Consider the following 23688-nt stretch of genomic DNA (forward strand, 5'->3'; position numbering starts at 1 on the left):
TAGGATTTGGTATTTCCTTCTTTAATCAAAAGTGCCCTAGAAGAAATCTGTCAGGAATCAAGCTGAGAGGGAATGTGTGTGTCTGTGTCTCTATAGCACGGAATAAGCAGCAGCAAACACGCCTCTGGAATGCTGTGCAAGGTTGGAGCGTCTACGCCCGGGAGACTCAGGACTTCTTGGACCCCTGTGCCTTCTCGATTTCCTAGGAAGAGGAGAGAAAAAAGAATGGTCTGTCACACAGCCGTTTGCTGAGATGTCTACATTCCTTGTGCCTTTGGGCAAAGGACCCATTCCTGCACCCTTCCCGCCCCGCCCCCCCCCCCGACTGGCTCAGAGTCCTTGGCTTTGTCTGCCTTTCAAGTGTCCTACCTCCCCAACTCCTCCTCTCTATGACCCCTGAGAAGCTCTTCTTCCAGCTAAACCAACCTTCCATTTGCCTCAAAGCAGTCAAGCAGGCCAGCAGTCAGAACCTTTGGGAATATTCTGTGACATCACGGCAGCTCAGCCAATGGCTTTGCATAACTCACGAGTGACAACTGCTTTTCTGTCTCACATCTAAAGTGTGTAGGAAACATGCCTGTCCTCCTGCTTCCAGCACGGACCATCTGAGAGGTTTAGAGAAACTGGCCTCCCCACACCACAATGCCCTTCTAGTTTATGTTTGATCTGCGCCACTTTGACTCTAGGCATTGCCATCTGTCCAAGCAGTTCCACTTTTATTCAAGCTTCAGAGCTTAAACATATAGAACCAGCAGGGAACAAGGCAGGAGGCCCCAAACTATGCCCTCTGTGATCCCAGAAGCTTCTCTACCATCCAAGCAGATAACTGTGTTGCAAGAAAGCCAAGTGATTCACCTCTGCCAGGACCTCCTTCAGTTCGGAATATGCTTCTTCCAGGTCATTGTTGACAATGATCAAGTTGAAGAGGCCGGGCTCTTTACCTGGTGTGTTAAAAAGAACCCCAAACCCACAACATCAGAAGTTAGACGATCTTAAGCACACACCGCCCTTTAAGGGTCCCTCCAGAAGTACTGAATTACGAATACAGAAGCCACTGAGAAGTTCAGGAGGTCAAGACTGCCCTTCTTCCCACATTGGCCAATTGGCCATTAATTTCCATTCATCAGAAAGACATTCATCAGCTCCCTTCCAAGGGGGGGATGGGTGCTCTTGGAGCCTGCGACCCTCTCAACCATTTTGCTTTTCCAGGGGAAAAGGCTGCTGGTGTCTAAGACAACTCCAAATCATTTCTGGTGAATCTAGATACAAGTTTTATCACATATTTAATCCCACCTTTTCTCCAAGGAGCACGGGAGGCCTAAAGGATGGTTCCCTCCACTGTATCCTAACAACTACTACTACTACTGTTTGTATGCCACTGTTCAACAAGAGTGTCATCAAAGCAATTTACATATAAAAGCAAGTTCTTCTAGTAAGAACTAATCAGCCTACTTTCCTTTCACTGTCTTTACATCTGGACTACGAGGTCCACAAGTTAGATCTCTTGTGCCTCAATTGTTCATGTGTCCGCCATCTTGGATGGGGTGGATGTCATCATTGAGACATCATTGGATGTCATCATTGAGGTGTCCCTGTCTGTCACTCACTACAGCTGTTCCAAATTTGGTTCAAATTGGTTAGACAGTCCTCAAGTTAGTGCACTTGCGCCTCAAATGTTTATGTATCTGCCATCTTGAATCGGGGTGGGTGACATCATCACAAACTACGCCATTGGGCATCCCTATGTGTCCATTCAGCTCTAGCAAATTTGGTTCAAATCAATTAGACTGTACACAAGTTAGTGCACTTGTGCCTCAAAGTTTTACATGTCCACCATCTTGAACTGGGGTGGATATCATCATAACAATCTTTGCTGTTGAGGTGTCCCTATGTGTCCCTACAGCTGTAGCAAGTTTGGTTCAAATCGATTAAGCAGTTCAAAAGTTAGTTCACCTGCACCTCAAAAGTTTATAGTTCCACCATCTTGGATCAGGGTGGATGACATCATCATAAACTACATCGTTGAGGTGTCCCTATTGTTACTCACTACAACTATACCTCATTTGGTTCAACTGGATTAGGCAGTCCACAAATTAGCCCATTTGCACCTCAGATGTTCATGCGGCCGCCATTTTGAATTGGAGTGGATGATATCACCACACACCATGCCATTAGGGCATCCCTATGTGTCCCTACAGCTGTAGCAGATTTGGTTCAAATGGGTTAGGTGGTTCACAAGTTAGCCCACTTGTGCCTCAAAAGTTTACCTATCCGCCATCTTGGATCGGGATGGATGACATCGCAAACTACGCCATTGAGGTTTCCCTATAACTGTACCCAATTTGGTTCATATTGGTCCAGGCATTGTGAAATTGATAGCGGCGGGGGACACACACACAGAATGCCAGGTGATCTCATAAGCCTGCTGGAAAGTAGGCTAATAATGATGCTTCCCTCTCCCCAAGGGCTCACAGTCTAAAAGAAAATGCAAGGTAGACACCAGCAACAGCTGCTGGAGGGATGCATTGCTGGGGATGGGTAGGGTCAGTTGCTCTCACCCGGCTTTATATAAAGGAAACCACCACTTTGAAAGGTGCTTCTTTGCCCAATTAGCAGGAGCCAGTTTCCATATAACCCTGCAAAGAGGTGAGGCTAAGAGACAGTAACTAGTCCAAGAGCCCTAACTGGGCTCCATCACTGAGTGAGGATCTCATCTCCCTGGTTCTCGTCTGACAGTCTAACCACTACACCAGCAGTTCCCAGCTTTTTCCTTTCTGAACTATTGTGCCACACCAGCTTTCTTAAATCCCTGCGACATATCCCTCACACTTCCCCCGGATCCTGCAAAAAAAAGTGTACACATGTGATGTGGGGAGAGCTGGGGCAAAAGCAAACTAAAAGATGGGACTGACCCCTATCCAAGGAAGGCCATCGTACCAGGTTCAGGTTACTCCCATGCCTCCCTTCCCCCATCCCCACACGCCAGCTCCTCGATACTCACTAAGTTCCATATCGATGCAAGCTGCATTCAGCCGCTTCTGTAGACTCTCCTCCGTTTCAGTCTGTCTGTCTCGTAACCGTTTTTCCTAAGGGCGGGGGGAAGGAAAAGGTGAAATTCACACATTCTCCAGGAAATCCTCTTCCCTTCTCCATGTGTTCCACTGTTACTGCTTTGGAGCGCTCCATACCAGTGTGGGAGCTCAAGAGCCGTGGAAGTGCTGGTTAAATACTACATCTTATTTATTATTACTCTGTGTTAACTGCCCTGAGCCATTTTTGGAGAGGCGGTATAGAAATTGAATAAAATAGTAGTAGTAGTAATAATAATAATAATAATAATAATAATAATAATAATAAACCATATTGTATGGTGCATTTCAATGCAGTTCAGTCCAAGTGCACTAGAGTTCTCTGAAGTCATGGAAACTTCTAAGCTTCCTTTGACTACTTTACGGGTTCTTCCACAGGTAGGGCTAAGGGGTCGGGGAAAGAACAATAATCAGCAGGACAAGGCTCTTTTAATTTGAGCGAGATTTCTAAATATGCCATTGCATCATAGAAACTGATACATTTATGTCACCTCCTATCCCTGAAATTATTACCGCAACCCCAAGCTTAAGCTGGCTTGGCTTGCAGGAAAAGGTGCAAACTGCAGTGCTGTAGCCATTTCCTGCATGGGGCTGTACCTGAAGACCTCCAGGGTCCCGTCCAACACCAAAGCAATTCTAGGATTAAATACTCTCCCTCCTCATTAACTGGCAGTTCATTTTAGCAGAGGTGCAGAAGTCACCTGCGTAAGAAATCAACTATGTAGACAAAGATGGGATATGATGTTTCTCAAGGGGAGGTGGCCGTAGCTCAGTGGCAGAGTGTCTGCTTTGCATGCAGAAGGTCCCAGGTTCAAACCCTGGCAGCACCTCCAAATAAGGCTGAGAAAGACTCCTGCCTGGGAGAGCTGCTGCCGGTCAGTGCTGAGCTAGATGGGCCAAGGGTATGACTCAGGGCAAGGCACCTTCAATCATGAAGCTGCCAGTCAGGGCACCTTCCTTATGATGCGAGGCTACAACACCTGGGGCTATTTAGTTTAGAAAAAAGACAGCTGCGGGGAGACATGATAGAGGTCTATAAAATCATGCATGGAGTGGAGAAAGTGGAGAGAGAGAAATTCTTTTCCCTCTCCCATAACACTAAAACCAGCGGTCATCCCATGAAATTGATTGCCAGGACCAGCAAACGGAAGTACTTTTTCACACAACGCATAATCCACTTGTGGAATTCTCTGCCACAAGATGTGGTGACAGCCAACAACCTGGATGGCTTTAAGTGAGGTTTGGATAACTTCATGGAGGAGAGGTCTATCATCGGCTACTAGTCGGAGAGCTATAGGCCACCTCCTGCCTCAAAGGCAAGATGCCTCTGAGTACCAGTTGCAGGGGAGTAACAGCAGGAGAAAGGGCATGCCCTGCCCTCAACTCCTGTCTGTGGCTTCCAGCAGCATCTGGTGGGCCACTGTGCGAAACAGGATGCTGGACTAGATGGGCCTCCTTGGGCCTGATCCAGCAGGGCTGTTCTTATGAAGTTTTGAGAGCGACACAGCCCTGTAGCCTGGCTCTGTGCCACACTCACCAAGGTTTCTATGGATGGAGGCTGGACTGAGATGTAGATGGGATCCAGGTCGGTTTTCTTGATGTTCTTCACGCCCTGCAAATCGACATCTAGAATGCAGATCTGGTTCTGGGCTTGGACAGCCTGTATGGCAGCTTTACTGAGAGGCAGAGGAGAGAGAGGTGAAGGTCACAGGGTGGGGATGCTGTTTGGGAAGACGGTTCACAATGCAATGGGACGCATTCTAGGAAGGGCACCTCAAAAACTGCTCAGCTGCAACAGCCAAGAGAGAGCCTCCAGTACAGCACAGCAGCAAGGGGGACGACAGTATGAAAGCAGCACAGCTTGCTTTTAAGAAAGACAGATGGCTTTTTCCAAAGACACACTGGAATTGTCTCATTCTCTGATGCTGTCGTTTTTAATGGGCATGGTGGAGGTTTTTTGTTTTGTTTTTTACAAAGGTGCTTTAAATTGATTTGACTTAACTCTTTATAAGCTGGTTGACTGATTTTTTTTCTCTCCTGTCTGGGAATCTCTTTGGGGTAGAATCTCTCTGAGCTACCAAGAAGTGGCATGTAAGTGGAGATACGAATAAAAATGAAAGTAATGTTGTACCAGTCAGTATCACACACGTTCAAATGCGATTGTTCTTTAAATGCCATGCCAACCATTCTCTAGAGAGTCGACATAGTATGTCCCTATGGGTCAAAAAGTGATGAGGATGCTTGGTGATGTGCATCCTCAAGATCACATCAGTTCCCAGGAATGGGAAGTCAGATATGGGCTCCCTCTTTCTTCCATGACACTCCATTCACGCTCTAGCTTTCTCTCTCAGAATAAAGCATGAGATCCTTTGCTGTCAGCAAAGGCCCTTAGAAACTAGAGGGAAGTTGTGGAGGAGGGGTATTCCTCACTGAAGACTGACCCCAGGCACAGCTCATGGCTCCCGCTCCATTTGGTGGACGTGGGATGAGGAAACCCAAAGCACAACCGTCACTATGGCTACCACAGCTCAGACATCCATCTTGCCCAACAGGTACTGGCAACCAGATCCATTGTGTACTCAGCCCCTTTGGACAATCTAGATCAGGGCTGCTCAACTTAGGCCCTCCTGCAGATGTTGGCCTACAACTCCCATAATCCCTGGCTATTGGCCACTGTGGCTGGGGATTATGGGAGTTGCAGTCCAAAAACAGCTGGGGGGCCTAAGTTGAGCAGGCCTGATCTAGATACATGTGGAAAGCTAAAACTGGGCAACTAAAAGACAAATGTGCATTCAAGGGGTGGGTGGGAACAGTCACTTGAACCCCAAGTTAAAATATTCTAATATTGGGGTGGGAGACATTCAGAAGCTTCATGTGCAGGTTACAGCTTCTGCCTGGGAATCCTAAGAATTCCAGCTTTAAAAAAAAGTAAAGGAAAGTTTCTAGTCCTTAAGGTTCCAGAGAGATATTTGATCAGTGAAGCAAAAAACATGCAATTCGACCCTGAACACAGCAGATCACTCACGTCCTATCCAAAATTCATACCTTGTCCCATACATATTCCCAGAAAATTCTGCATGTTCGATGAATTCTCCAGCATCGATTCCCTTCTGCATCTCTTCTCTGGTCACATAATGGTAGTCTGGATAAAATGAGGTTTTTCATGGCTATGTTGCAGTACATGCAGGAGGACACACAGGTACTCAGGGAAAGGTGCAGGAGAGTCCCAAAGGTGAGCTCCACTGGAAATACGCAATTCTCTTTCCATTCTCTTAGTGCTCCCACAAGAAAGGTCCCTCCCTACGACAGAATCAGCCCCACCAACTTAGCCATTCCCAACTACCTTGATTATCTCACGGTACATCTTTTAAGAAGGGACTTGGCAGGGAAGGAAAACCACAGCCAAGGCTGCCTGAGCTCTTAGTCTGGGAGAATCCTCTGAATCCTAGGGGAGAAAGCGGTCCTTATCAGTATTCCCTGTAACAGGGATTTCCAGATATTGTTGACTACAACTCCCATCATCCCCAGCTGCAATGGCCTTTGGCTGGGGACGATGGGAGTTGTAGTTAACAACATCTGGGAATCCCTGTTACAGCAAACACTGGCCCTTATGTAAGGACCACCGTCCCCCATATGAACCTGCCCACCCATTTCGAGGCCCTTCTCTGTGTGTTCCTGACTTCTGGCTTGGTGGGCTTTTTCTGTGGTGGTGCCTGAATTATAGAACTCTCTCCCTAGAGGAGTTTGCTGGACAGTTTCATCATTAACTTTTAGGCACCAGCTGCACTTTCCTCAGGTACTCAAGATCCTTTTGACCTGATTTTTAGCAGCTGGCCTGGTTTTTATTGTACTGCTTTAACTTACAGCAGGGGGTTCTCAAACTTGGGTCCCCAGGTGATGTTGGACTACGAATCCTATCACCCCTTTTGGCTGCTGTGGCTTGGGACAATGGGAGTTGTAGTGCGACAACACCCCAAGTCCTGAGTTTGAGAACTCCCGTTTTATGGTTTTTAATCAATGCTCTTGTTTTTACCATGTTTCTAAATTAATCTGTTTTTAAAAGGCCTTGAGGGCTTCTGAAGCCAGAAGGCAAGATATACATTTAATTAAACTATGCTATGCATACTGTCCTGCCAAGTGTCTATACCTGAGGTTGCCTTTGCAGTCACAGGACAGCTGCAAACTGAGAAGGTTTAGCCAACCCCTCCCACATTGCATCCAACTTACTGGGTTGCACATTGTACAGCCCTGCTTTAAGATGGCATCAGGACTGAAAACCTACAATTTCAGCTGATGGGGGGCGGGGGTGGGACAAAAGCTGCCTGTTTTCTACTTACCCTCTGAAGGACAAAAACAGATCCCGGACTATCTCTTGATCAGAATATCCCCAACTGTTCCCACCCCCAAGTTCCCATCTTACACCAACCCTCCCCAAACATCACAGACTCACACCTCCCCCTAAAACAAGCAATTCTCACCAAGCCCTTTCCCTCCTGATCCTGTAGACTAGGAGGTCCCAAAGTTGGGTCTCTAGATGTTGTTGGACTACAATTCCCAACATCCTTCGGCCACTGTGGCTGGAGATGATGGAATCTGTAATCCAACAACAACCGGGGGCCTGAATTTGAGAGCCCTGCCATAGGCCTGTGCTATAAAGAGGGTCTGCCCTGCTTTAGCCTAGAACTAGCCATTGGCTGAGTTTGGTATTATCTTTCCTGTGGTAGACAGATCTGGACACCGACCTTTACCGTTCACCTCTCCAGGTCTTGGTTGCCTTGTGGTATCTGAAAAAAATTGATACATCCAAAAGAAGACAATAAAGCTCGTTTCGTAAAATGGCCGAAAACCCTAAACACAGAGAAATACTCTCCCCTCTTCCACCCTACCCCCTTCACCAATTATCAACACAGCCCTTTTTGGTTCAGTTTATGACTAGCTTCTCACAGCCAAGCAGGGAAGAGAACTCATTCAGGGTGAGGTGGAAAACACAGGACAGAAAGGCAGAACGGTCCAGGTTTCAACTGCTAAGCCGAAAAAGGGGAAACGAGCTGGATGTGAAAGACAACTTCTGGATGGAGAAATGGTGGAGAGAGCACATTGAAAAATGTCCTCGTCCCTGGGTGCAACAAGACTGAAAAGCTATCTGTCAGTATGTCGCCTGCTCCCCTTCACAGAACTAGAATCCACTCCATCTGCTCCTATGAAGAGGTTGAGTAAGGACCCTCTGATGGAAGACGGAGGAAGGTGAGCAAAGTCTGGCGGAACAGACTGTGGGTGTGCAAGATGATGGGGAGAAGAAAATGGAAAGCAATCCATGCCAGTGTGGTGTAGTACTCTATCAGACTGGGACCAGAGGGGTCCTGGTTCGAATCCCCAATCAGTCATGAAGCTCACTTGGTGACTCTCTCACAGTACATCATTCAAGGCACTTTTAAAGGGCTGGTGTTTCTCCGCAAAGGCAGTGTGTGGCCCAACCTTGGGCCCCCAGATGTTGTTGGACAACATCTCCCATCGTCCCCAACCACAATGGACCTTGGTGCTGTTTGTTATTGTGGCAGGGGAAGAGGAGAGTTGTCATCTAACAATATCTGGGGACCCAAAGTCGAGATCCCCTGGAGGAGAGTTTGGGTTCGGACTGGGAAGACCCATGAACAAATAGTCACTTGGACAGAGAGCTGACTGGGTGACCCTGTGTGAGTCATTCCTCACATAGGGCTGTTGTGAGGTTAAGATGTGGTGGGACCATATACAGCATTCTGAGTTTTTGGGAAGAAGAGTGGGATGAAAATGTAAAATAGTGATATCCAACAGAACCAGGAAAGCAAGTTGACAGGGAAGGTTTGGGCAGGAGAAAAAGCTGTCAACCCAGCCCCCCCCCACCCCCCGTTTTCTTCTATTCCATCCAGATCCCTCCCAGCAGGACTTACTATCCGGAATGAAAGAGGCTTAAAAGTACATTAAGCATTATTGTAACTGCTAGCTTCATATGGGGAGCGGGTATCCTTTGCCCCATTCCCCCAGCCCCCAGAACAGCTTCAGATATGTGCCGTTTCCTCTGGCTCTGCAGAAGTGAACTCACTCACGGGAGACGCTGAAGCCAAAAACGTTCTCATAATCCTTCAGCAGCTTCTTCAGCAAAGTGCTCTTCCCTGCCCCAGAAGGGCCACTCAGGACAACCGGCCTTGGTCCCGTCATAACTGGAGGGAGAAGAGGCAAGATTCATTCTTTGCTGGGGATGCAAGCTTTCCCATACATTCCTTTAATAATGCTGCCCAGTCTTGGAGTTTGACTTCTGAACCACAGGCCTGCACTGGTGCGAGAGACATTAGCGAAAATGCTGAGAGGAAGAGGAAAGCCGTAAGAGGCATTTGAGCCGTCTGTAGCTGAGAGAAAGCTCTCCCAGGACTTTCCTCTCCCTAGACATGCATAAGGAAATGTCACTGCTTTAAAGAAGCACCAGTGCCTTTGCAACACCTGCTATCACTGCACCAATCAGCATCCTCACCTCAAGATTATTTGCATTCGTAGCAACCACCTTCACATTGAGGACAGAGACAAAGGCCGCCTAATCTGCTGACATGTTCACTTAATGTCTCTCTTGCTCCACTGTCGTTCTTTCCTCCCTTATCTTTCCTCATGTGTCTGTTTAGTTAGATTGCTATCTTGAGGGCAGAGTCTTGTCTCTGCTGATTTTTCTTTCTGTACAGCACCTTGCTTTTTAAGCAGATAATAGCGTATATCTTGTCATCTTTTTTGCATTAATAAAAAGATTTATATAAAAAGAATTATGATGATGATTATGATGATGATATTATGACATGAGAAATAGCCATTCAGCACAGCTACAGTCTGGAAACACACCTGAATTTATTTATTTAATTTCAATTTCAATTTATTCAGTTTTATTGAATGCAGGACCTGGGGGCAAAGAGATGCACTTTCCAAGGTTCAGGACACCAAAATAACCCAATGGAAACTCTACTAATTGTTCAAGGATTCTCCCAGCTCTAGGCCACACTTTCAGGCCCACTGCTGTCACTGGTGGGCATCTTCCCACTAATAAATAGGCAGCATGCATCCTTCAGTGGCTTTCAATGCATGGCAACAGACCTGCAGCACGTGAAGCAGCTCCCAGGCGGGGAAAACGTTTACAGAAACTAGCAGACCACCGTGCTCACATTCAGTCTGTTACCTACCAAGATGCAAGCCATCCCATCCCATCAGGGGTTCTCAACCTTGGGGTGGGTCCCCCGATGACATTGGACTACAACTCCCTCAAGGGTCTTTGGCCGTTGTGGCTGGGCAATGGTGGGATCTGAAGTCCCAACCACATCGGGGGACGCCGGCTGAAGCATAATTTCCAGAGGGAGGGCTGCCATGCTGATGGTCTGCGGTCCTACAACACAGAGAGGGATTTTAGCCCTCTGTTCATCCATATCTTGTCGTTTAGCAAACCCTGAAATGCAGACTGCTTTCCCAGGGCCATACTCAGTTGGCAGAGCATCTGCTTTGCGTGCAAAAGGTCCCAAGTCCCATCCCTGGCAGCATCTCCAGGAAAGTCTGAGATGGACCCCTAACCAAAGCTCTGGGGAGCCGCTGCCAGTCAGTGTAGACAGCACTGAGATAGCTGGACCAACAGTCTGAACCAGCAGAAGGCTGGATCAGTACTTGAAAGGGTCCCCCACCCCGCACTTCAACAAACAGCACAAGCAAAGCTGTAATGCTATCATGGGACTTGTGTTTATTTATAACTAGCTTTAAGTACCTGGCGTTGCTCGGGCTTATGGTGCGAGTTCCTCTTTGTTATTGCATCCACAGGTGTTGTGGCTATACCTGTTGTATATCCGCCTGTGTCTGTGCGAGGTGGTTGTTGGGGTTCCCAGGCACTCTACATTACTCGTAGGAGACTGCATGTGAGCACTGTAAGATATTCCCCTCAGGGGATGGAGCCACTCTGGGAAGAGCATCTAGGTTCCAAATTCCCTCCCTGGCAGCATCTCCAAGACAGGGCTGAGAGAGGCTCCTGCCTGCAACCTTGGAGATGCCGCTGCCAGTCTGTGTAGACAATACTGAGCAAGATAGACCAATGGTCTGACTCAGTATATGGCAGCTTCCTACGTTCCTAGGAAGTTACTGTGCCAATAGCTCAAAGGGCATGGGACTGTATAGGGAACAGACAAACAAACATTTAGTTTTAAATATGGATAAATAGATATGCACGGTGAGGGGATCAAAAGCTTATTTAAAGATCTACAGTTAAGACACAATTTATCTTTAGAAAGAGTCATACGTATCTGCAGCTGGCAGGGGAAGCCAATGCTTAGTTTCCCCAAATCTGAGAGACATCAAATATAAGGATTTCTCTCTACATTTATAGCCTCTCTTTGGGAAAGAATACCAGGAGGAAGAAAATGGTCAGGAAGAGAAGAATGTAAGAATAGCCTTGTTAGAGGAGATCAAGGGACCATCTAGTCCAGTTATGATAGATAGATAAACTTTATTAGTCTTTGACCAGTACAGAAACATGAAGGAACATAATACCCATTACAATAACAGTATAGTTTTTCAATGAATATACAATGACATAGTATATTGAGAAGGATGGAAGGCTGAATCAACCTCGAGCCCCTGGTGGCGCAGTGGTAAAACTGTCGCCCTGTAACCAGAAGGTTACAAGTTCGATCCTGACCAGGGGCTCAAGGTTGACTCAGCCTTCCATCCTTCCGAGGTCGGTAAAATGAGTACCCAGAATGTTGGGGGCAATATGCTAAAATCATTGTAAACCACTTAGAGAGCTCCGGCTATAGAGCGGTATATAAATGTAAGTGCTATTGCTAAGTGCTATAGCTATAGTAAATTATTCCATTACATTAGATTTTGCCATATTTTTAACCGCCCAGAGATGAATGTTTGGGGCGGTGTACACATTTGATAAATAAATAAATAAATAAATAAATAAATATTAGACAAAACTTAGCCACGTTATAAGCAACGTTGGCTTGATAATCTGACAAAAGAAATAAGATATATACTTCATCTTCTCTGCCTGGTATATCCTTAATTAAGGGTAAAATTAATGTCTCTTGTGAGTCCCTATACAAATTACAATATAAGAAGACTAATAAGACAGGACCCACATCCTCCATGGCCTGTGCATCACGTGGACAGTAGCATTCAGCGGAAGGAACCTTACCATATACAACCGACGAGGGAAATACATCAAAGAGGGCCAGTGCAAATGCTCTACTATGGTAGCAATAGCACTTACATTTATATACCGCTCTATAGCCGGAGCTCTCTAAGCGGTTTCCAATGATTTAGCATATTGCCCCCAACATTCTGGGTACTCATTTTACCGACCTCGGAAGGATGGAAGGCTGAGTCAACCTTGAGCCCCTGGTCAGGATCGAACTTGTAACCTTCTGGTTACAGGGCGGCAGTTTTTACCACTGCGCCACCAGGGGCTCCTTAGAGATAGGTACTTAGAGATTGTTAAAGCGTGACAATAATCAGCTTAGTACTAAAGGCATATCTCCATATTTTGCATCGTTTCAGGGCCCAACTCCTCTCCTGTTGAGATTCCATATCTAATATTCTTTGCTTTACAGCCTTTTTTTTGCTTGTTCATAACCCATAGTTCACAGCGCTTCAGGGGAAAAGCCATAGAAAGCAAGCTTTTTTTTTTTTTTAACAGCCAACTTCCACTGTGATTGGAATCTGTCTTCAGATATCAGTGAGGCCAGACCCATTGGTGTGAATATCACCTTCAACCAATAATGAAAGATGGTGATCCACACCTGGGTCTCCACACCTGTGACTCCCATTTCCAATCTTAACGCTATATTAGAAATGTATCTAGCAATTTGCATCTAGTCCAATGTCCCATTCCCCACAGTGGTCAACCAGATACCCCCGGGATGCTCAGAAGCAAGGCTTGAAGGCAACAGTCTTATCCTACTGTTTGTTCCTTAACACATGATTTTCAGAAATATGCTGCCTCTAAACATGGAGGTGCTATTTCACTATCATGGCTAATTTGTCCAATCCCCCTTTAAAGCCATCTAAACCAGTGGCCACCACTGAGTCTCATATCAGCAAATTCCATGCAGGGCTTACATCCGTGTTTTTCAACCTTGTAGTCCAACCAAATATAGCTGGACTACAACTCCAAAGGCCATTGTGGCTGGGGATGATGGGAGCTGTAGTCCATAAACATCTGAGGACTCAAGGCTGAGACCCTGAATTATATGTAGTCTGAAGCAGTACTTCTTTTTGGCCACCAAGAATGGACTACCAATCAGTATCAGTGGGTAGCCCCAAGTTGAGCATCAAACCCAAGCTTGGCTAACTCCCGACTTAAAATCAGTTACCACTAGGTTAAACAGCACTGGTCCCACCAAGAGAGATCCTCAAGGGACCCCACTGCTTATCTCCGACCATTGTAAAGCTGTAAAAATCTTTTTAGAAGTCCAAATATATAAGGTCTATCAGATCACCCCACCAAGTTTGCTGACACCCTCAAAGAACTCTAAAAGGCTAGTGTGGCAGAATTGCCCCTTAGTAAAAGCTGTGCTGAGTTTTTCTCAGAAAGACTTTTATAGGTCTTTCTTAATAATGCTTTCCACCAATTTACTTGGAAGACGTTAGGCTAACAGGTTGGTAAATTCCTGGGTCCCCTTTGGGTCCCTGCCTCAAAAGACATTACCCTGACTATTTTCCAGGCTTCCAATAAGGAGGCATATTTTAGTGACACATTGCACATTTATGTTGGATCAACAATTTTACAGGAACTCTTAGGTTCAAGCCATCCAGGCACAGGAACTTGCTAATTCGAAATGCGTCAGTTAGCTAGACCTTCATTTCTTATCACCTCTAGGTTGAAATCCTATGCACACATACTTGAGGGCAATCCCATTGACTGCCATGGAACTTACTTCTGAATAAACTTGCATTAGGATTGCATTGGTTATTTCTTCAGATGCCTGCTATGAGAAAACTGAATCACACATCACGGCCCTCTCTTGAATACTCTCTGGAGTAAAGAATGATGCAAAGAATCCATTTCGCTTCTCTGGGATCTTCCTCTCCTCCTCCATAAATCCTTTCACATTCTTGTTATCTTACCAGTCCAACTGCTTGCCTGCCTGGTTTCTTGCTTCTGTTGCCTGCTTTTCTCTCCCTCCTCATTATGTCCCTCAAATACATTCTATTTGCTTGCCATACTACCAAGGAGAGAGAAGAATATACAAACATTCTTCGCCTTCCCAAATTATGAATAATTGCAAAGTTCAGGAAGGAGAGGGGACGTTGGCAGAGGCCACAGAGGAACAAACAAAGAATCTTCCATGTCCAAGACAATGGAAACAATTCTGACTCTGTTAGCTCATATTTGGTCCTTTACCCATCAGGAAAACAAGAAGGAATGAAAGGAACTTGGAGTTGCTGCAATTTCTTGGCAGACAAAACTGTTGCAGGTATTGGCTGCAAACACCCCAGCCATATTAGCCTTCCCAAATATTCGACGCCTTACCTTTTGCTCTTCTAGGATCTTTTCAAAATTCAGTTTATAATCCTGCTTGTTTTGCTGGAAAGGAGCAGATTGCACAAGGAAAGACACCAAAAAGGCACAACAGGCAGATCGCTTGGCTATTTGTGACTGCCTAAAGCCTTAATTACCGATCCTTCACCTTGAGACGGCCAATAAGAAACTATCCTCCAAATCCCTAATCACCTCCTGCAATTTCTTCCACTCTCCCGCCTGCTTTTTATGGCTTAAAGCTTCAGCCATGCCCAGAGCGGAGCCTGCTTCATAAAGCATGTCTGCTGATTCAAAGAGGATGCAACTTTTAAAGAGAAGGCCTTGACAGGCACGCACACCTGCCCAAGAATAGCTACGTATCTTCAATACTTTGTTTTAGCATTTCTGAACATGCAATGGATAGCGATTTAGAATAATGTTGTGGTATGGGGTTCTTCCTGGCTCTTGTCCATCCTAGCCAGTGCTTGCTCTTCAGAATGAGCAAAAGGTTAAATTCTGACTGAAAAGAAATTTAAAAATCCTTCGTGACAAATAAAGGCATCTTTCAAGACAACATTTCCTGCCCGCTTTCCGCCTGAATCGATGACCAAGGGTTCGACTCTCGTGTCACCTCTCGTCTTCCAGTCCCAGAAGATGGGTTCATTCCGGAAGCCACGGCTTCGTTTCATGAGCTCCCCAGTGTTGCCTGATTTGCCCCGGTTCCTGGCAGCTCGGCAGTCTCTACAGCTCAACTCTGACTCTGCATGGGACAGTGTCCAAACAGCCGTGATCAATGTGTTCAAGGGGGGAGGCTTGCAAAACAACGAACTCTACACCCTCAATGAAAACGTCCGGCAACTGCTGAAGAGTGAACTTGGATCCTTTGTCAAAGACTATTTCCAGAACCAGATCCTTGCAAAGGGCTTGCTGCTCATAGAGGAGAAGGTTAAGCTTTGCGAAGGAGAGAATCGCATCCATGCACTATCTGAAAACTGGGATCACTTCTTCACTGAGACTCTTCCTACACTTCAGGCTATATTTTATCCTGTTCAGGGCCAAGAATTGACTATTCGCCAGATTGCCCTTCTTGGCTTCCGAGACTTGGTCTTATTAAGAGTGGAGTTGGGTGAGATTCTACCTCGGGTCCAAACCCAAGTTCCACCTTCCATTGTCCAGATGCTGCTGATTTTACAGGGAGTCCATGAACCTACAGGCCCCAGTAATGCCTCCATGCAGTTGGAAGGGCTTGTTAAACAGGTGGTGTCCCCATACCTTGGATTGTGTGACGAAGGACACTGCTTCCCCGACAGCAGCTATGCACTCGCACAGCTTCCTAAGATCCCCATCTGATCACTGAACTGGCTGGTGTGTGTGTAAATATATATATCGTCGCAAACGCTGTTTCCATTGCAGTTCTCTTATGAAGTCTCTGTTACTATTTATTGCCTCTCCCGGTGTTTAGTGCTATGTTGTTAGCAAGGAAATGTCAATAAAACATAATGAGTCGGGTGTGGGGGAGGAGATATGCAATGTATAGAAATAGACAGCATAAAATTCAAAGACTCCTTATATGTTGTTAATAAAACAGTGGACAGCACAGAGAACCTTAAAACTTCCACAGTATTACTGTTCTTGTTATGTTACATGTTTACCCTCTCTTTCCAAGGAACTCAGAGGGGTGGTCACGGGCTCTCCGTCCCCAACAATCCTGCGAGGTAGGTTAGGTTGAGAGAGAGAGAGAGAGAGAGAGAGAGAGAGAGAGAGAGAGAGAGAGAGACTGACTAGTCAAGATCACCCTTGAGCTTCAAGGATGAAGGCCACAATCCAACACTCCTGCGAGACACATACTGAGGCCCTGCACACGAATGGGGGGGGGGAGGATTGAGAACATTCCATTGCCAACACCGTTGTTCCCCGAGCAGTCAGAATATTAGTTGGCACCAGCTCAGCCAGTCAACATGGGAGATTATATGGCCACAAGTCAAAGACAACATTATTTCTGAAACCTTGGCATCTGCCTTTCTGTAGCATAATAATACTATCAAGGCAGGTTCCAAAAAACAGATTTCAAATATGATTTAAAACCAAACCCGGTAAAAACAACCTCACTTAGCAGCAGATTAGCATGGCAACAAAGCCAGAAAGCTTTGCTAAACCAGAATATTCTTCTTTGCCGTCTAAAGATGGGTGGTGATAGGATCAGGGCATAATCTGCATAATTGATTCTACTCCCAAGATCCAAGTTTGCATGCATTTTCTAGAAAGGGGCAGAGGGCCGGTGGAGATGGCGACACTGCCGATATCCTCCTGAGCTCTGAACTGAGAAGGAGAGTGAAATCATCAGTTACAAGGACAGGAGAAGAGGCAAAAGATGAACATAGCAAGGGATCAAGCAACTGTGCTCCGGCCAGCTTGCAAGCTTAAAGGAAGAAAGGAGAGGACAGCTCAGCATCTGGAGAAAAGAAGATTAGTGGGCAGTCCTTGATGTAGCCTCAAGAAAGGTTTCCTGATTTAAACTTTTAATCGCATTTTCCATTTATAGTGTGTCCTTCAATAACCGCACCTTCCCCAGCCCTTTGCAATGCAAAGGCAGCAAAAAGGGAAGTCTTGTGGGCACTTCTGCGGTGCTGGGCTTATAATAGGCACACACACATCATCACCATCAGGCCTCGAGCAAGGTAGCTGGATGGGAAAATGTTAGACTGGACACATGAAACTGGCTTATACTAGTAAGACCATTGGGCCAACTAGTCCTTCACAGTCTACTACAGGGTTTCTTAACCTTGGGCCCCCAGATGCTGTTGGACTACAACTCCCATCATCCTCAGCCACAAAGGCCATATCTGGGGGTGATGGGAGTTGTAGTCCATCAACATCTGGGGGCCCAAGGTTAAGAAACCTTGGTCTACTACATTCCTTGGCCTGCTGTTCAAGAGTCTTTTTAACTGGAGATGCCTTGTGGATGAAAAGCACGTGCCCTTTAGGAACATAGGGAGCTGCCTTCTACTGAGTCAGAGCATGGGTCCATCTAGCTCAGTATTCCTCTGGAGATGCCAGGGAGGAAACTTGGAACCTTCTGCTCTTCCCAGAACAGCTCCATTCCCCCAAGTGGAACATCTTACAGCACTCACACATGTAGTCTCCCATTCAAATGCAAACCAGAGGTTGGTGTCAAAGTCAATATGGTTAGGGTGAGGCTGGATGTTCTTTAGGAACTCCTTGGTATAGCATTTACTCTCACAGAACTCAAGGAGCTGGACACTTTTGTGGAGAAAGCCTGCAGAAGGACACCCTGATGACTTTGGTGCTAGCCCTCCTGGGTCATCTCAATGCCTCCGTCGTGCCCTGCTAGCCCTTTTTAGAGTCGACCTGGCAACGCTCTGGCCCTTGGCTCCCTAGCCACAGCCTATGTTTCCCCTGCCCTTCCCTCATGCCCCTATACCCACTGCTTATTCTGCCTCTTTCCTCTGGAATCCCTGACCTTTAGGATCTAGCTAGTGGATCATGATTGGCAAGGGAAGCTCAAAAAGGGGATTGCAAAACCCCACCAATACTGGCCCAGGAACTGGGCAGAGAGCCGCATACCCAAGAGGGAAGCGTGCTCACTGGTTCTGTCGGTGCTTCTAGTGAATGCAGAAGACACGCCATGCAAAGGACACCGTGCATCACTGCAGCTCCGCCCAACTTCCATGGGAAATTATGGGAGCTGGGCAGAGCTGCAGTGACGCACAGCGTTGTTTGTACAGAGCCTCTTGCACGTTCACTAGAAGCACTGGCAGACTGGTAAGTGCCACTGAACCAGTGAGTGGGCTTTCCTCATGCGCGCTCACATGTGTTTTTTTTTAATGTCTGCTCAGTTAATTTTAGATCCCACTCAGGTTTAATCAGGAAGGCCCGAACTCTGAATGCTGGTGCGCACACACTGCCTTGATACTGTCGCCCAGAACAAAACTCATTCTGCACACAGATGAAAAAAATTAGAGTGAACACTGCCGTCGAGTCTCCTGTGAAGGTGGGATCAGGGCCGTGATGCTGATCTCAACCCCTGGACAGGCTCATACGGGAGGAGTCAATTCTTCTGGTCGCCTGGTCCTAGGCCGTTAAGAGCTTTAAAGGCTAGCACCAGCACCATAAACCGAACCTGGAAACAAATACGGAAACAATGCAGGTGGAATAGATCACAATGATCTATTCAGATAATTGACAGATCACAAATGTGGTTACTCTGATGCCATCAGATCACAAATCTGGTAGCTGCATTTTAGACCAGATGTATAAGCTTGTTGTTTTCAAATTCACAAGGTTTTCACAGTGCTTCAGAAGGTGTTGAGGCATATATGCACTTTAGCTGAGGCAGCTTTGCAGTCAGAGGCTCACTCTGCAGCTAGTAATAATTCCTTTTAGGCATGTACCTTTGCCTGACACCCCACCCTTAACTTAAGCGACACCATTAGAGGTTTCTGTAATCTGCAGATAAATGGAGGCAAAAACAAAAACAAATTCTGGAAAGTGTAAGGCACTAAAAGTGCCTTTCACTGTTCGCTGAAAAGTGAAAGCATTGACTTTCTACCGGTATATCAAGAACACCCCATAATTCCTGTTCAAGCCTGGAAAAACACCATTGAGTTTGTTAACCAATTTAAAATACAGGAGCTTCCTTCCAAGACTGTTCTTTGTAGTTGCTGTGCTTCAGAATATTGGTTTTGTCGGAGATTGCCATTATAAATGTCTGGAAAACGTCTGCCCATGAGTTGTACTCTTGCTCCCTACCTCTGTACCGCGACAAAACAGAAATGTTCACAAACATTCTAACCGCTTCTGGGAAAAGGCAATCACCATTTCACCAGTAACGGAAAGGTAAATATCAGCATAGCCAGTGTGAGGAAAGCAAGAGAGCAGTCAGTCGGGGAAGATTATCTTATGAGGGCCGGATTAGGAGGCGCTGTATGCTGCATGGGAGGTTAAGGACACAAGGTCCTGGGAAGGCTAAGTGATCAGGAAGCTTGTTTGATCAAGAAATCAAACAAGGAAGGTATCTCACACTAAGTTCTAGGGGCAGGAGAAAAGGAGTTGGGGAACAAGTTAGAGGGCTCAGTTTATACATTATTTATCCCAAATATCCAGCTGTGACTTGGGAAGGCAGGGTGACTAGGAACTGGATAACCAAAAAGGGTAAGGATTAGAACTCTATATTGCTTTATAGTGCAGTCAAATCACCAGCTGCAGGTCTCTAATTATACACAATACTGCAATTGGAAGTCAAAAGAGTTACTATATAAACAGCTTTTGAACTTGTATTAAAATAAGGACAAATTAAGAAACTGCAAGCGTAAACTTGGCTGCTGTTCTGCTTGAACTGGCTTCCAGCAACACACAGCCAAGACACTAGCAAGAGATCCGTTCCCGCTTCCAAAGACAACTCCTGTTTATAAGCCATGGAACTGACTACCAGGGAAGTGAAGCATATGCATTACCCAGTGGAGGGCAGAAGTAATTGAATATTTTCTGTTTCAGTGGTTTTCATGCAGCATTTAATGGGATGATTATACAGAAATAAAAGCCATCTTGCTCAGATCAGCAGATGACAGAAGCACATGACTAATAATTGCAATCAGCATGCAAATCCTGCTGCTTCACAGTTAAAATTGGCACAGACACTCACTCAGCATCCTGAACTGCTATGCAGCTCCCTGATCATAAGACTTTGCAAATGCATAATCTTAAAATACTATTACTGTCTTAGTGCTCTCCTAAACTTCGGAGAAGATATCTTTCAGTCTCATTTGCTTTTCTAGGTTGTTATTTCTTTAGCGGAATTGGTCTGTCGAGACCAACAGCTACTGGGAACAGCGGCTAATTTTGTGGTTCGGCTGCTGCTAATTTCATTCACCCTTTAGCTTCTTCATTTTCATTGCTTCTGTTCTAATAACAAGACTTTGGCTGAAGGAGGAACCACATTTGCAATTATTCCCATAAGGGCGCCATGCATTTGAAGATGATAGGGAGAGATGGAAGGAGGTTGATGGGTGACTGCAAATGAGGTCAGGGCAGAGGGACGCCTCAACCCACCCTCCAACGTGGCCTGCCTCCGAGTCCTGTTGCCACAAATACCATGTGTGCCCCCTGTCCCGCGGGTGGGGGATCAGGAAGTGGTGTTCCTCCCCACAGGGCCTCCAGTTGCTGAGGCCTATGCTTCTTCTTTTCTCTCTCTCTCTCTCTTAAATTAAAACTTTATTAGAGTTTCCCCCTTCAATATACAATGACAGGTAGGTATCATATTATGGAATAAAAATGACACATATTTATAACACCAATTCCCCCTGCATCATTCAATTAAATAACCAGTTTTGAACATAAAAAATAGAATCAACTCGCTTCTGCAAATGAACATTCACTTTCACCAAGAGTAAATGTAGTTTAGAGCGTTGGGGTCATGCATTGGGTCCTTACCCTCTTCTATATATTGCCAGAAAGGTTCCCACACTAAGTCCTATTCTAAAGCCTGGATTAAAATCACATACTCTTCCCTGGTCAGCATTAGCTGATCCTGTACATATTATGAGGATCTAACATACCCATAAGCACATGAATAGGGTGGGCTAGAAATGTAAATAAATAAATAAATAAATAATGAACGCCTCGCTAAGACTCACTTGCAGACACTCTTGCAGTCCAGTCCTGAGCATGTTTCTGTGAAGCAAGTTCCACTGAACTTCATGGAACTTATTCCCAGATAACTGTTGCAGCCATGCAGCACAGCCCTATGCATGCTACTTAGAAATAAGTCTCATTGTACACAGTTGGGCCTATTTCCTAGCGGGCAGGAAGCATCTAGATCCTCATTTAAACCTCACGTTGATTTCAATGATGCTGAGTCATGACTAACTAGTCTGGATGCTGCCCGGCCTGTTTAGGATTGCAGCCTTAGTAAGGCAGGCAGCAGACTCAAGAGCTTAGTGCAACGAGGCACGAAAGACTGCCATCTTTCAAGTGGCTTGTTGCTCCTGTGCCATTAAGCACTCAGATGCAGTGAGAAGCAGGATGGGTATCATTCCCCTCCTTGATGGCTGCAGCATTCTGGCCAGCTTCTCTTGCTAAAGCGCAAATGCCAGCTGAAGGGTGTCAGCTTGAGTTAAACAAATATCTTTCATTTTCCAAAATTTGCCAAATACCTTTCATTTTCAAGAGCTCCCTTGCCAAGCTCCACAAAACATAATGAACCTTGCCCTGCAAAAACAAAAACCCCAAACCCCAAACCCCAGAAACTCCAACACCCTTTTTAAGCACCCTTTGACAGAAAGTTGTGTGCCCACATCATTCATCCTTTGTTGAGATTAACATTATTTGCAAACTCTGAGCCCCTTAGGACTGAGATCTGTCTGTGAATTCTTTGTAAAGCAAATTTGCACACAGGTAGCGCTGTCTAAATAATAATAATAACTTGTATCAATTTCTGTGATTTCAAAGTGATGTTTATGTACATTACAACATACCAGTGACCTCCCACAGGAAGCAAATATAATAAATCTATTCCATATTTTGAAGAGTTTGTGCAAAATGAAGTCATACTTCCCGATGGCCTACAGATACCATTTTGCATGAACATCCCTACCACTGAAATTAGCTGAATACACTACCTTTTACTGCAACATATGCTCGGGGAAAGGTTAAAATATATATTTTAGAAGAAGTTCTGAATAAAACCATCATATTTTAATTGCTGTTCTGAACAGATTAACACGCAATCAGAGCAATACTTCCAAAACGCTATCAAACCCAAGAAAAGCAGAAGTTCTTTCTCAGATTCAAATTTACTATGATTTAAATTTACCATATATGATCCTTATTCAATAAAATGAATGTTTGAAGCTAAAATCTTACAAATTTCAAACTATCCTCTTTCTTTTCTTCTACAAGTGGACTAATAGAGTGCTATCGCATATATTTATTGTCTTGAACTTTCCCACAAGTGTAATCTACGCAAAATGACTTTGCCATGTCAACTGGCTTCACCCACTAGTACGATTATAATGTTCGAATCTGCCTTGAAAACTGATGAGAGCAATATAGCAATAGCACTTACATTTATATACCGCTCTATAGCCAGAGCTCTCTAAGCGGTTTCCAATGATTTAGCATATTGCCCCCAACATTCTGGGTACTCATTTTACCGACCTCGGAAGGATGGAAGGCTGAGTCAACCTTGAGCCCCTGGTCAGGATTGAACTTGTAACCTTCTGGTTACAGGGCAGCCGTTTTACCACTGCGCCACCAGGGGCTCTTATTTTAGGGCAAAGGTGGCCAACCTGAAGCTGATTGGCAGCTGTTGGACTACAACTCCCATCACCCCTGCCTCAATAAGCTGCGTCTGGTGGTGATGGGAGTTGTAGTCCAACAGCTGGACAATCTCAGGCTGCCAACCCTGCCTGATGCAGAGCTGTGGCGAGAGCCTCTGGGGACGGGCAGTGGGCGGCGGCGGTGTTCAGTTACAACGCGGGCCGAGGATCCTGGAGCTGTTAGGCGGGTCTGCGACTGCGGAGGCGCCGGAGAAGAAGCATTTTGGCAATGAGACCCCAGGGAGAAGGAGCGCCTGCCAGAGATGACCGCCAGGAAGAAGCAGAAGGGGCGGGGAAGAGTTATAGAGAGGCACCGGAAGGCGGAGAAGGGGTGGGAGCCCCCAACAGTGACAGCAGCTGCCACAACCTGGCAGGCCGCCCTGAGGAGAAGGGAGGAGAGAATTCGGGGGCGACACGCGACGCCCCTGATTGGGATACATAATTGGCGGGGGAACCCCTGTGCGAGGCCACGGGAGCAGGAGGGGAGCCTTTCAGTGAAGCACCGCCGGAGAGCAAGGGGAGCGGACCCACAAAGGGCGTACTCACTTCTTAGCGCGCTGCACAGAAAGCGCCGCCAGATCATGAGGAAAGGAGCCGCAGCCGCTTCCCGGAACGGTGTGACTCAGAGGGGCGGGCTGGGGCCACAGGCCCTGTTGCCGCCCGCAGCAGCAAGGCCCTCCCTCTCACCGGGAGCTCGGTCACGTCATCGTTCCGCGACCTCTTCTATGAAGGCAGGAGCAGCGTG

General features: G+C 46.1%; 2 protein-coding genes across 3 annotated transcripts; one reads left to right on the forward strand and one right to left on the reverse strand.

Annotated features, from left to right (window-relative positions):
- Positions 1–23676, reverse strand: GUK1 (guanylate kinase 1). 2 transcript variants are annotated; one of them, XM_053265438.1, is made up of 8 exons: positions 23490–23676; positions 9173–9286; positions 7832–7873; positions 6135–6231; positions 4627–4765; positions 3002–3086; positions 856–941; positions 1–202 (listed from the first exon to the last, which is right to left on the reverse strand). In XM_053265438.1, exons 1-8 carry the CDS (start codon positions 23524–23526, stop codon positions 167–169), a joined length of 636 nt encoding a protein of 211 aa, XP_053121413.1. In that variant the 5' UTR covers positions 23527–23676; the 3' UTR covers positions 1–166. The 2 variants fall into 2 exon arrangements, with proteins under 2 accessions (XP_053121413.1, XP_053121414.1); XM_053265439.1 differs by having other exon boundaries at positions 9169–9286; positions 23490–23645.
- LOC128331699 (proline-rich protein 5-like) lies at positions 15211–15976 on the forward strand. The gene has a single exon (XM_053265437.1). It carries the CDS (start codon positions 15211–15213, stop codon positions 15955–15957), a length of 747 nt encoding a protein of 248 aa, XP_053121412.1. The 3' UTR covers positions 15958–15976.
- Positions 23677–23688: the final 12 nt, after the last annotated feature.

Source organism: Hemicordylus capensis, chromosome 6, assembly GCF_027244095.1.
Source record: "Hemicordylus capensis ecotype Gifberg chromosome 6, rHemCap1.1.pri, whole genome shotgun sequence".
Classification (NCBI taxonomy): Eukaryota; Metazoa; Chordata; class Lepidosauria; order Squamata; family Cordylidae; genus Hemicordylus; species Hemicordylus capensis.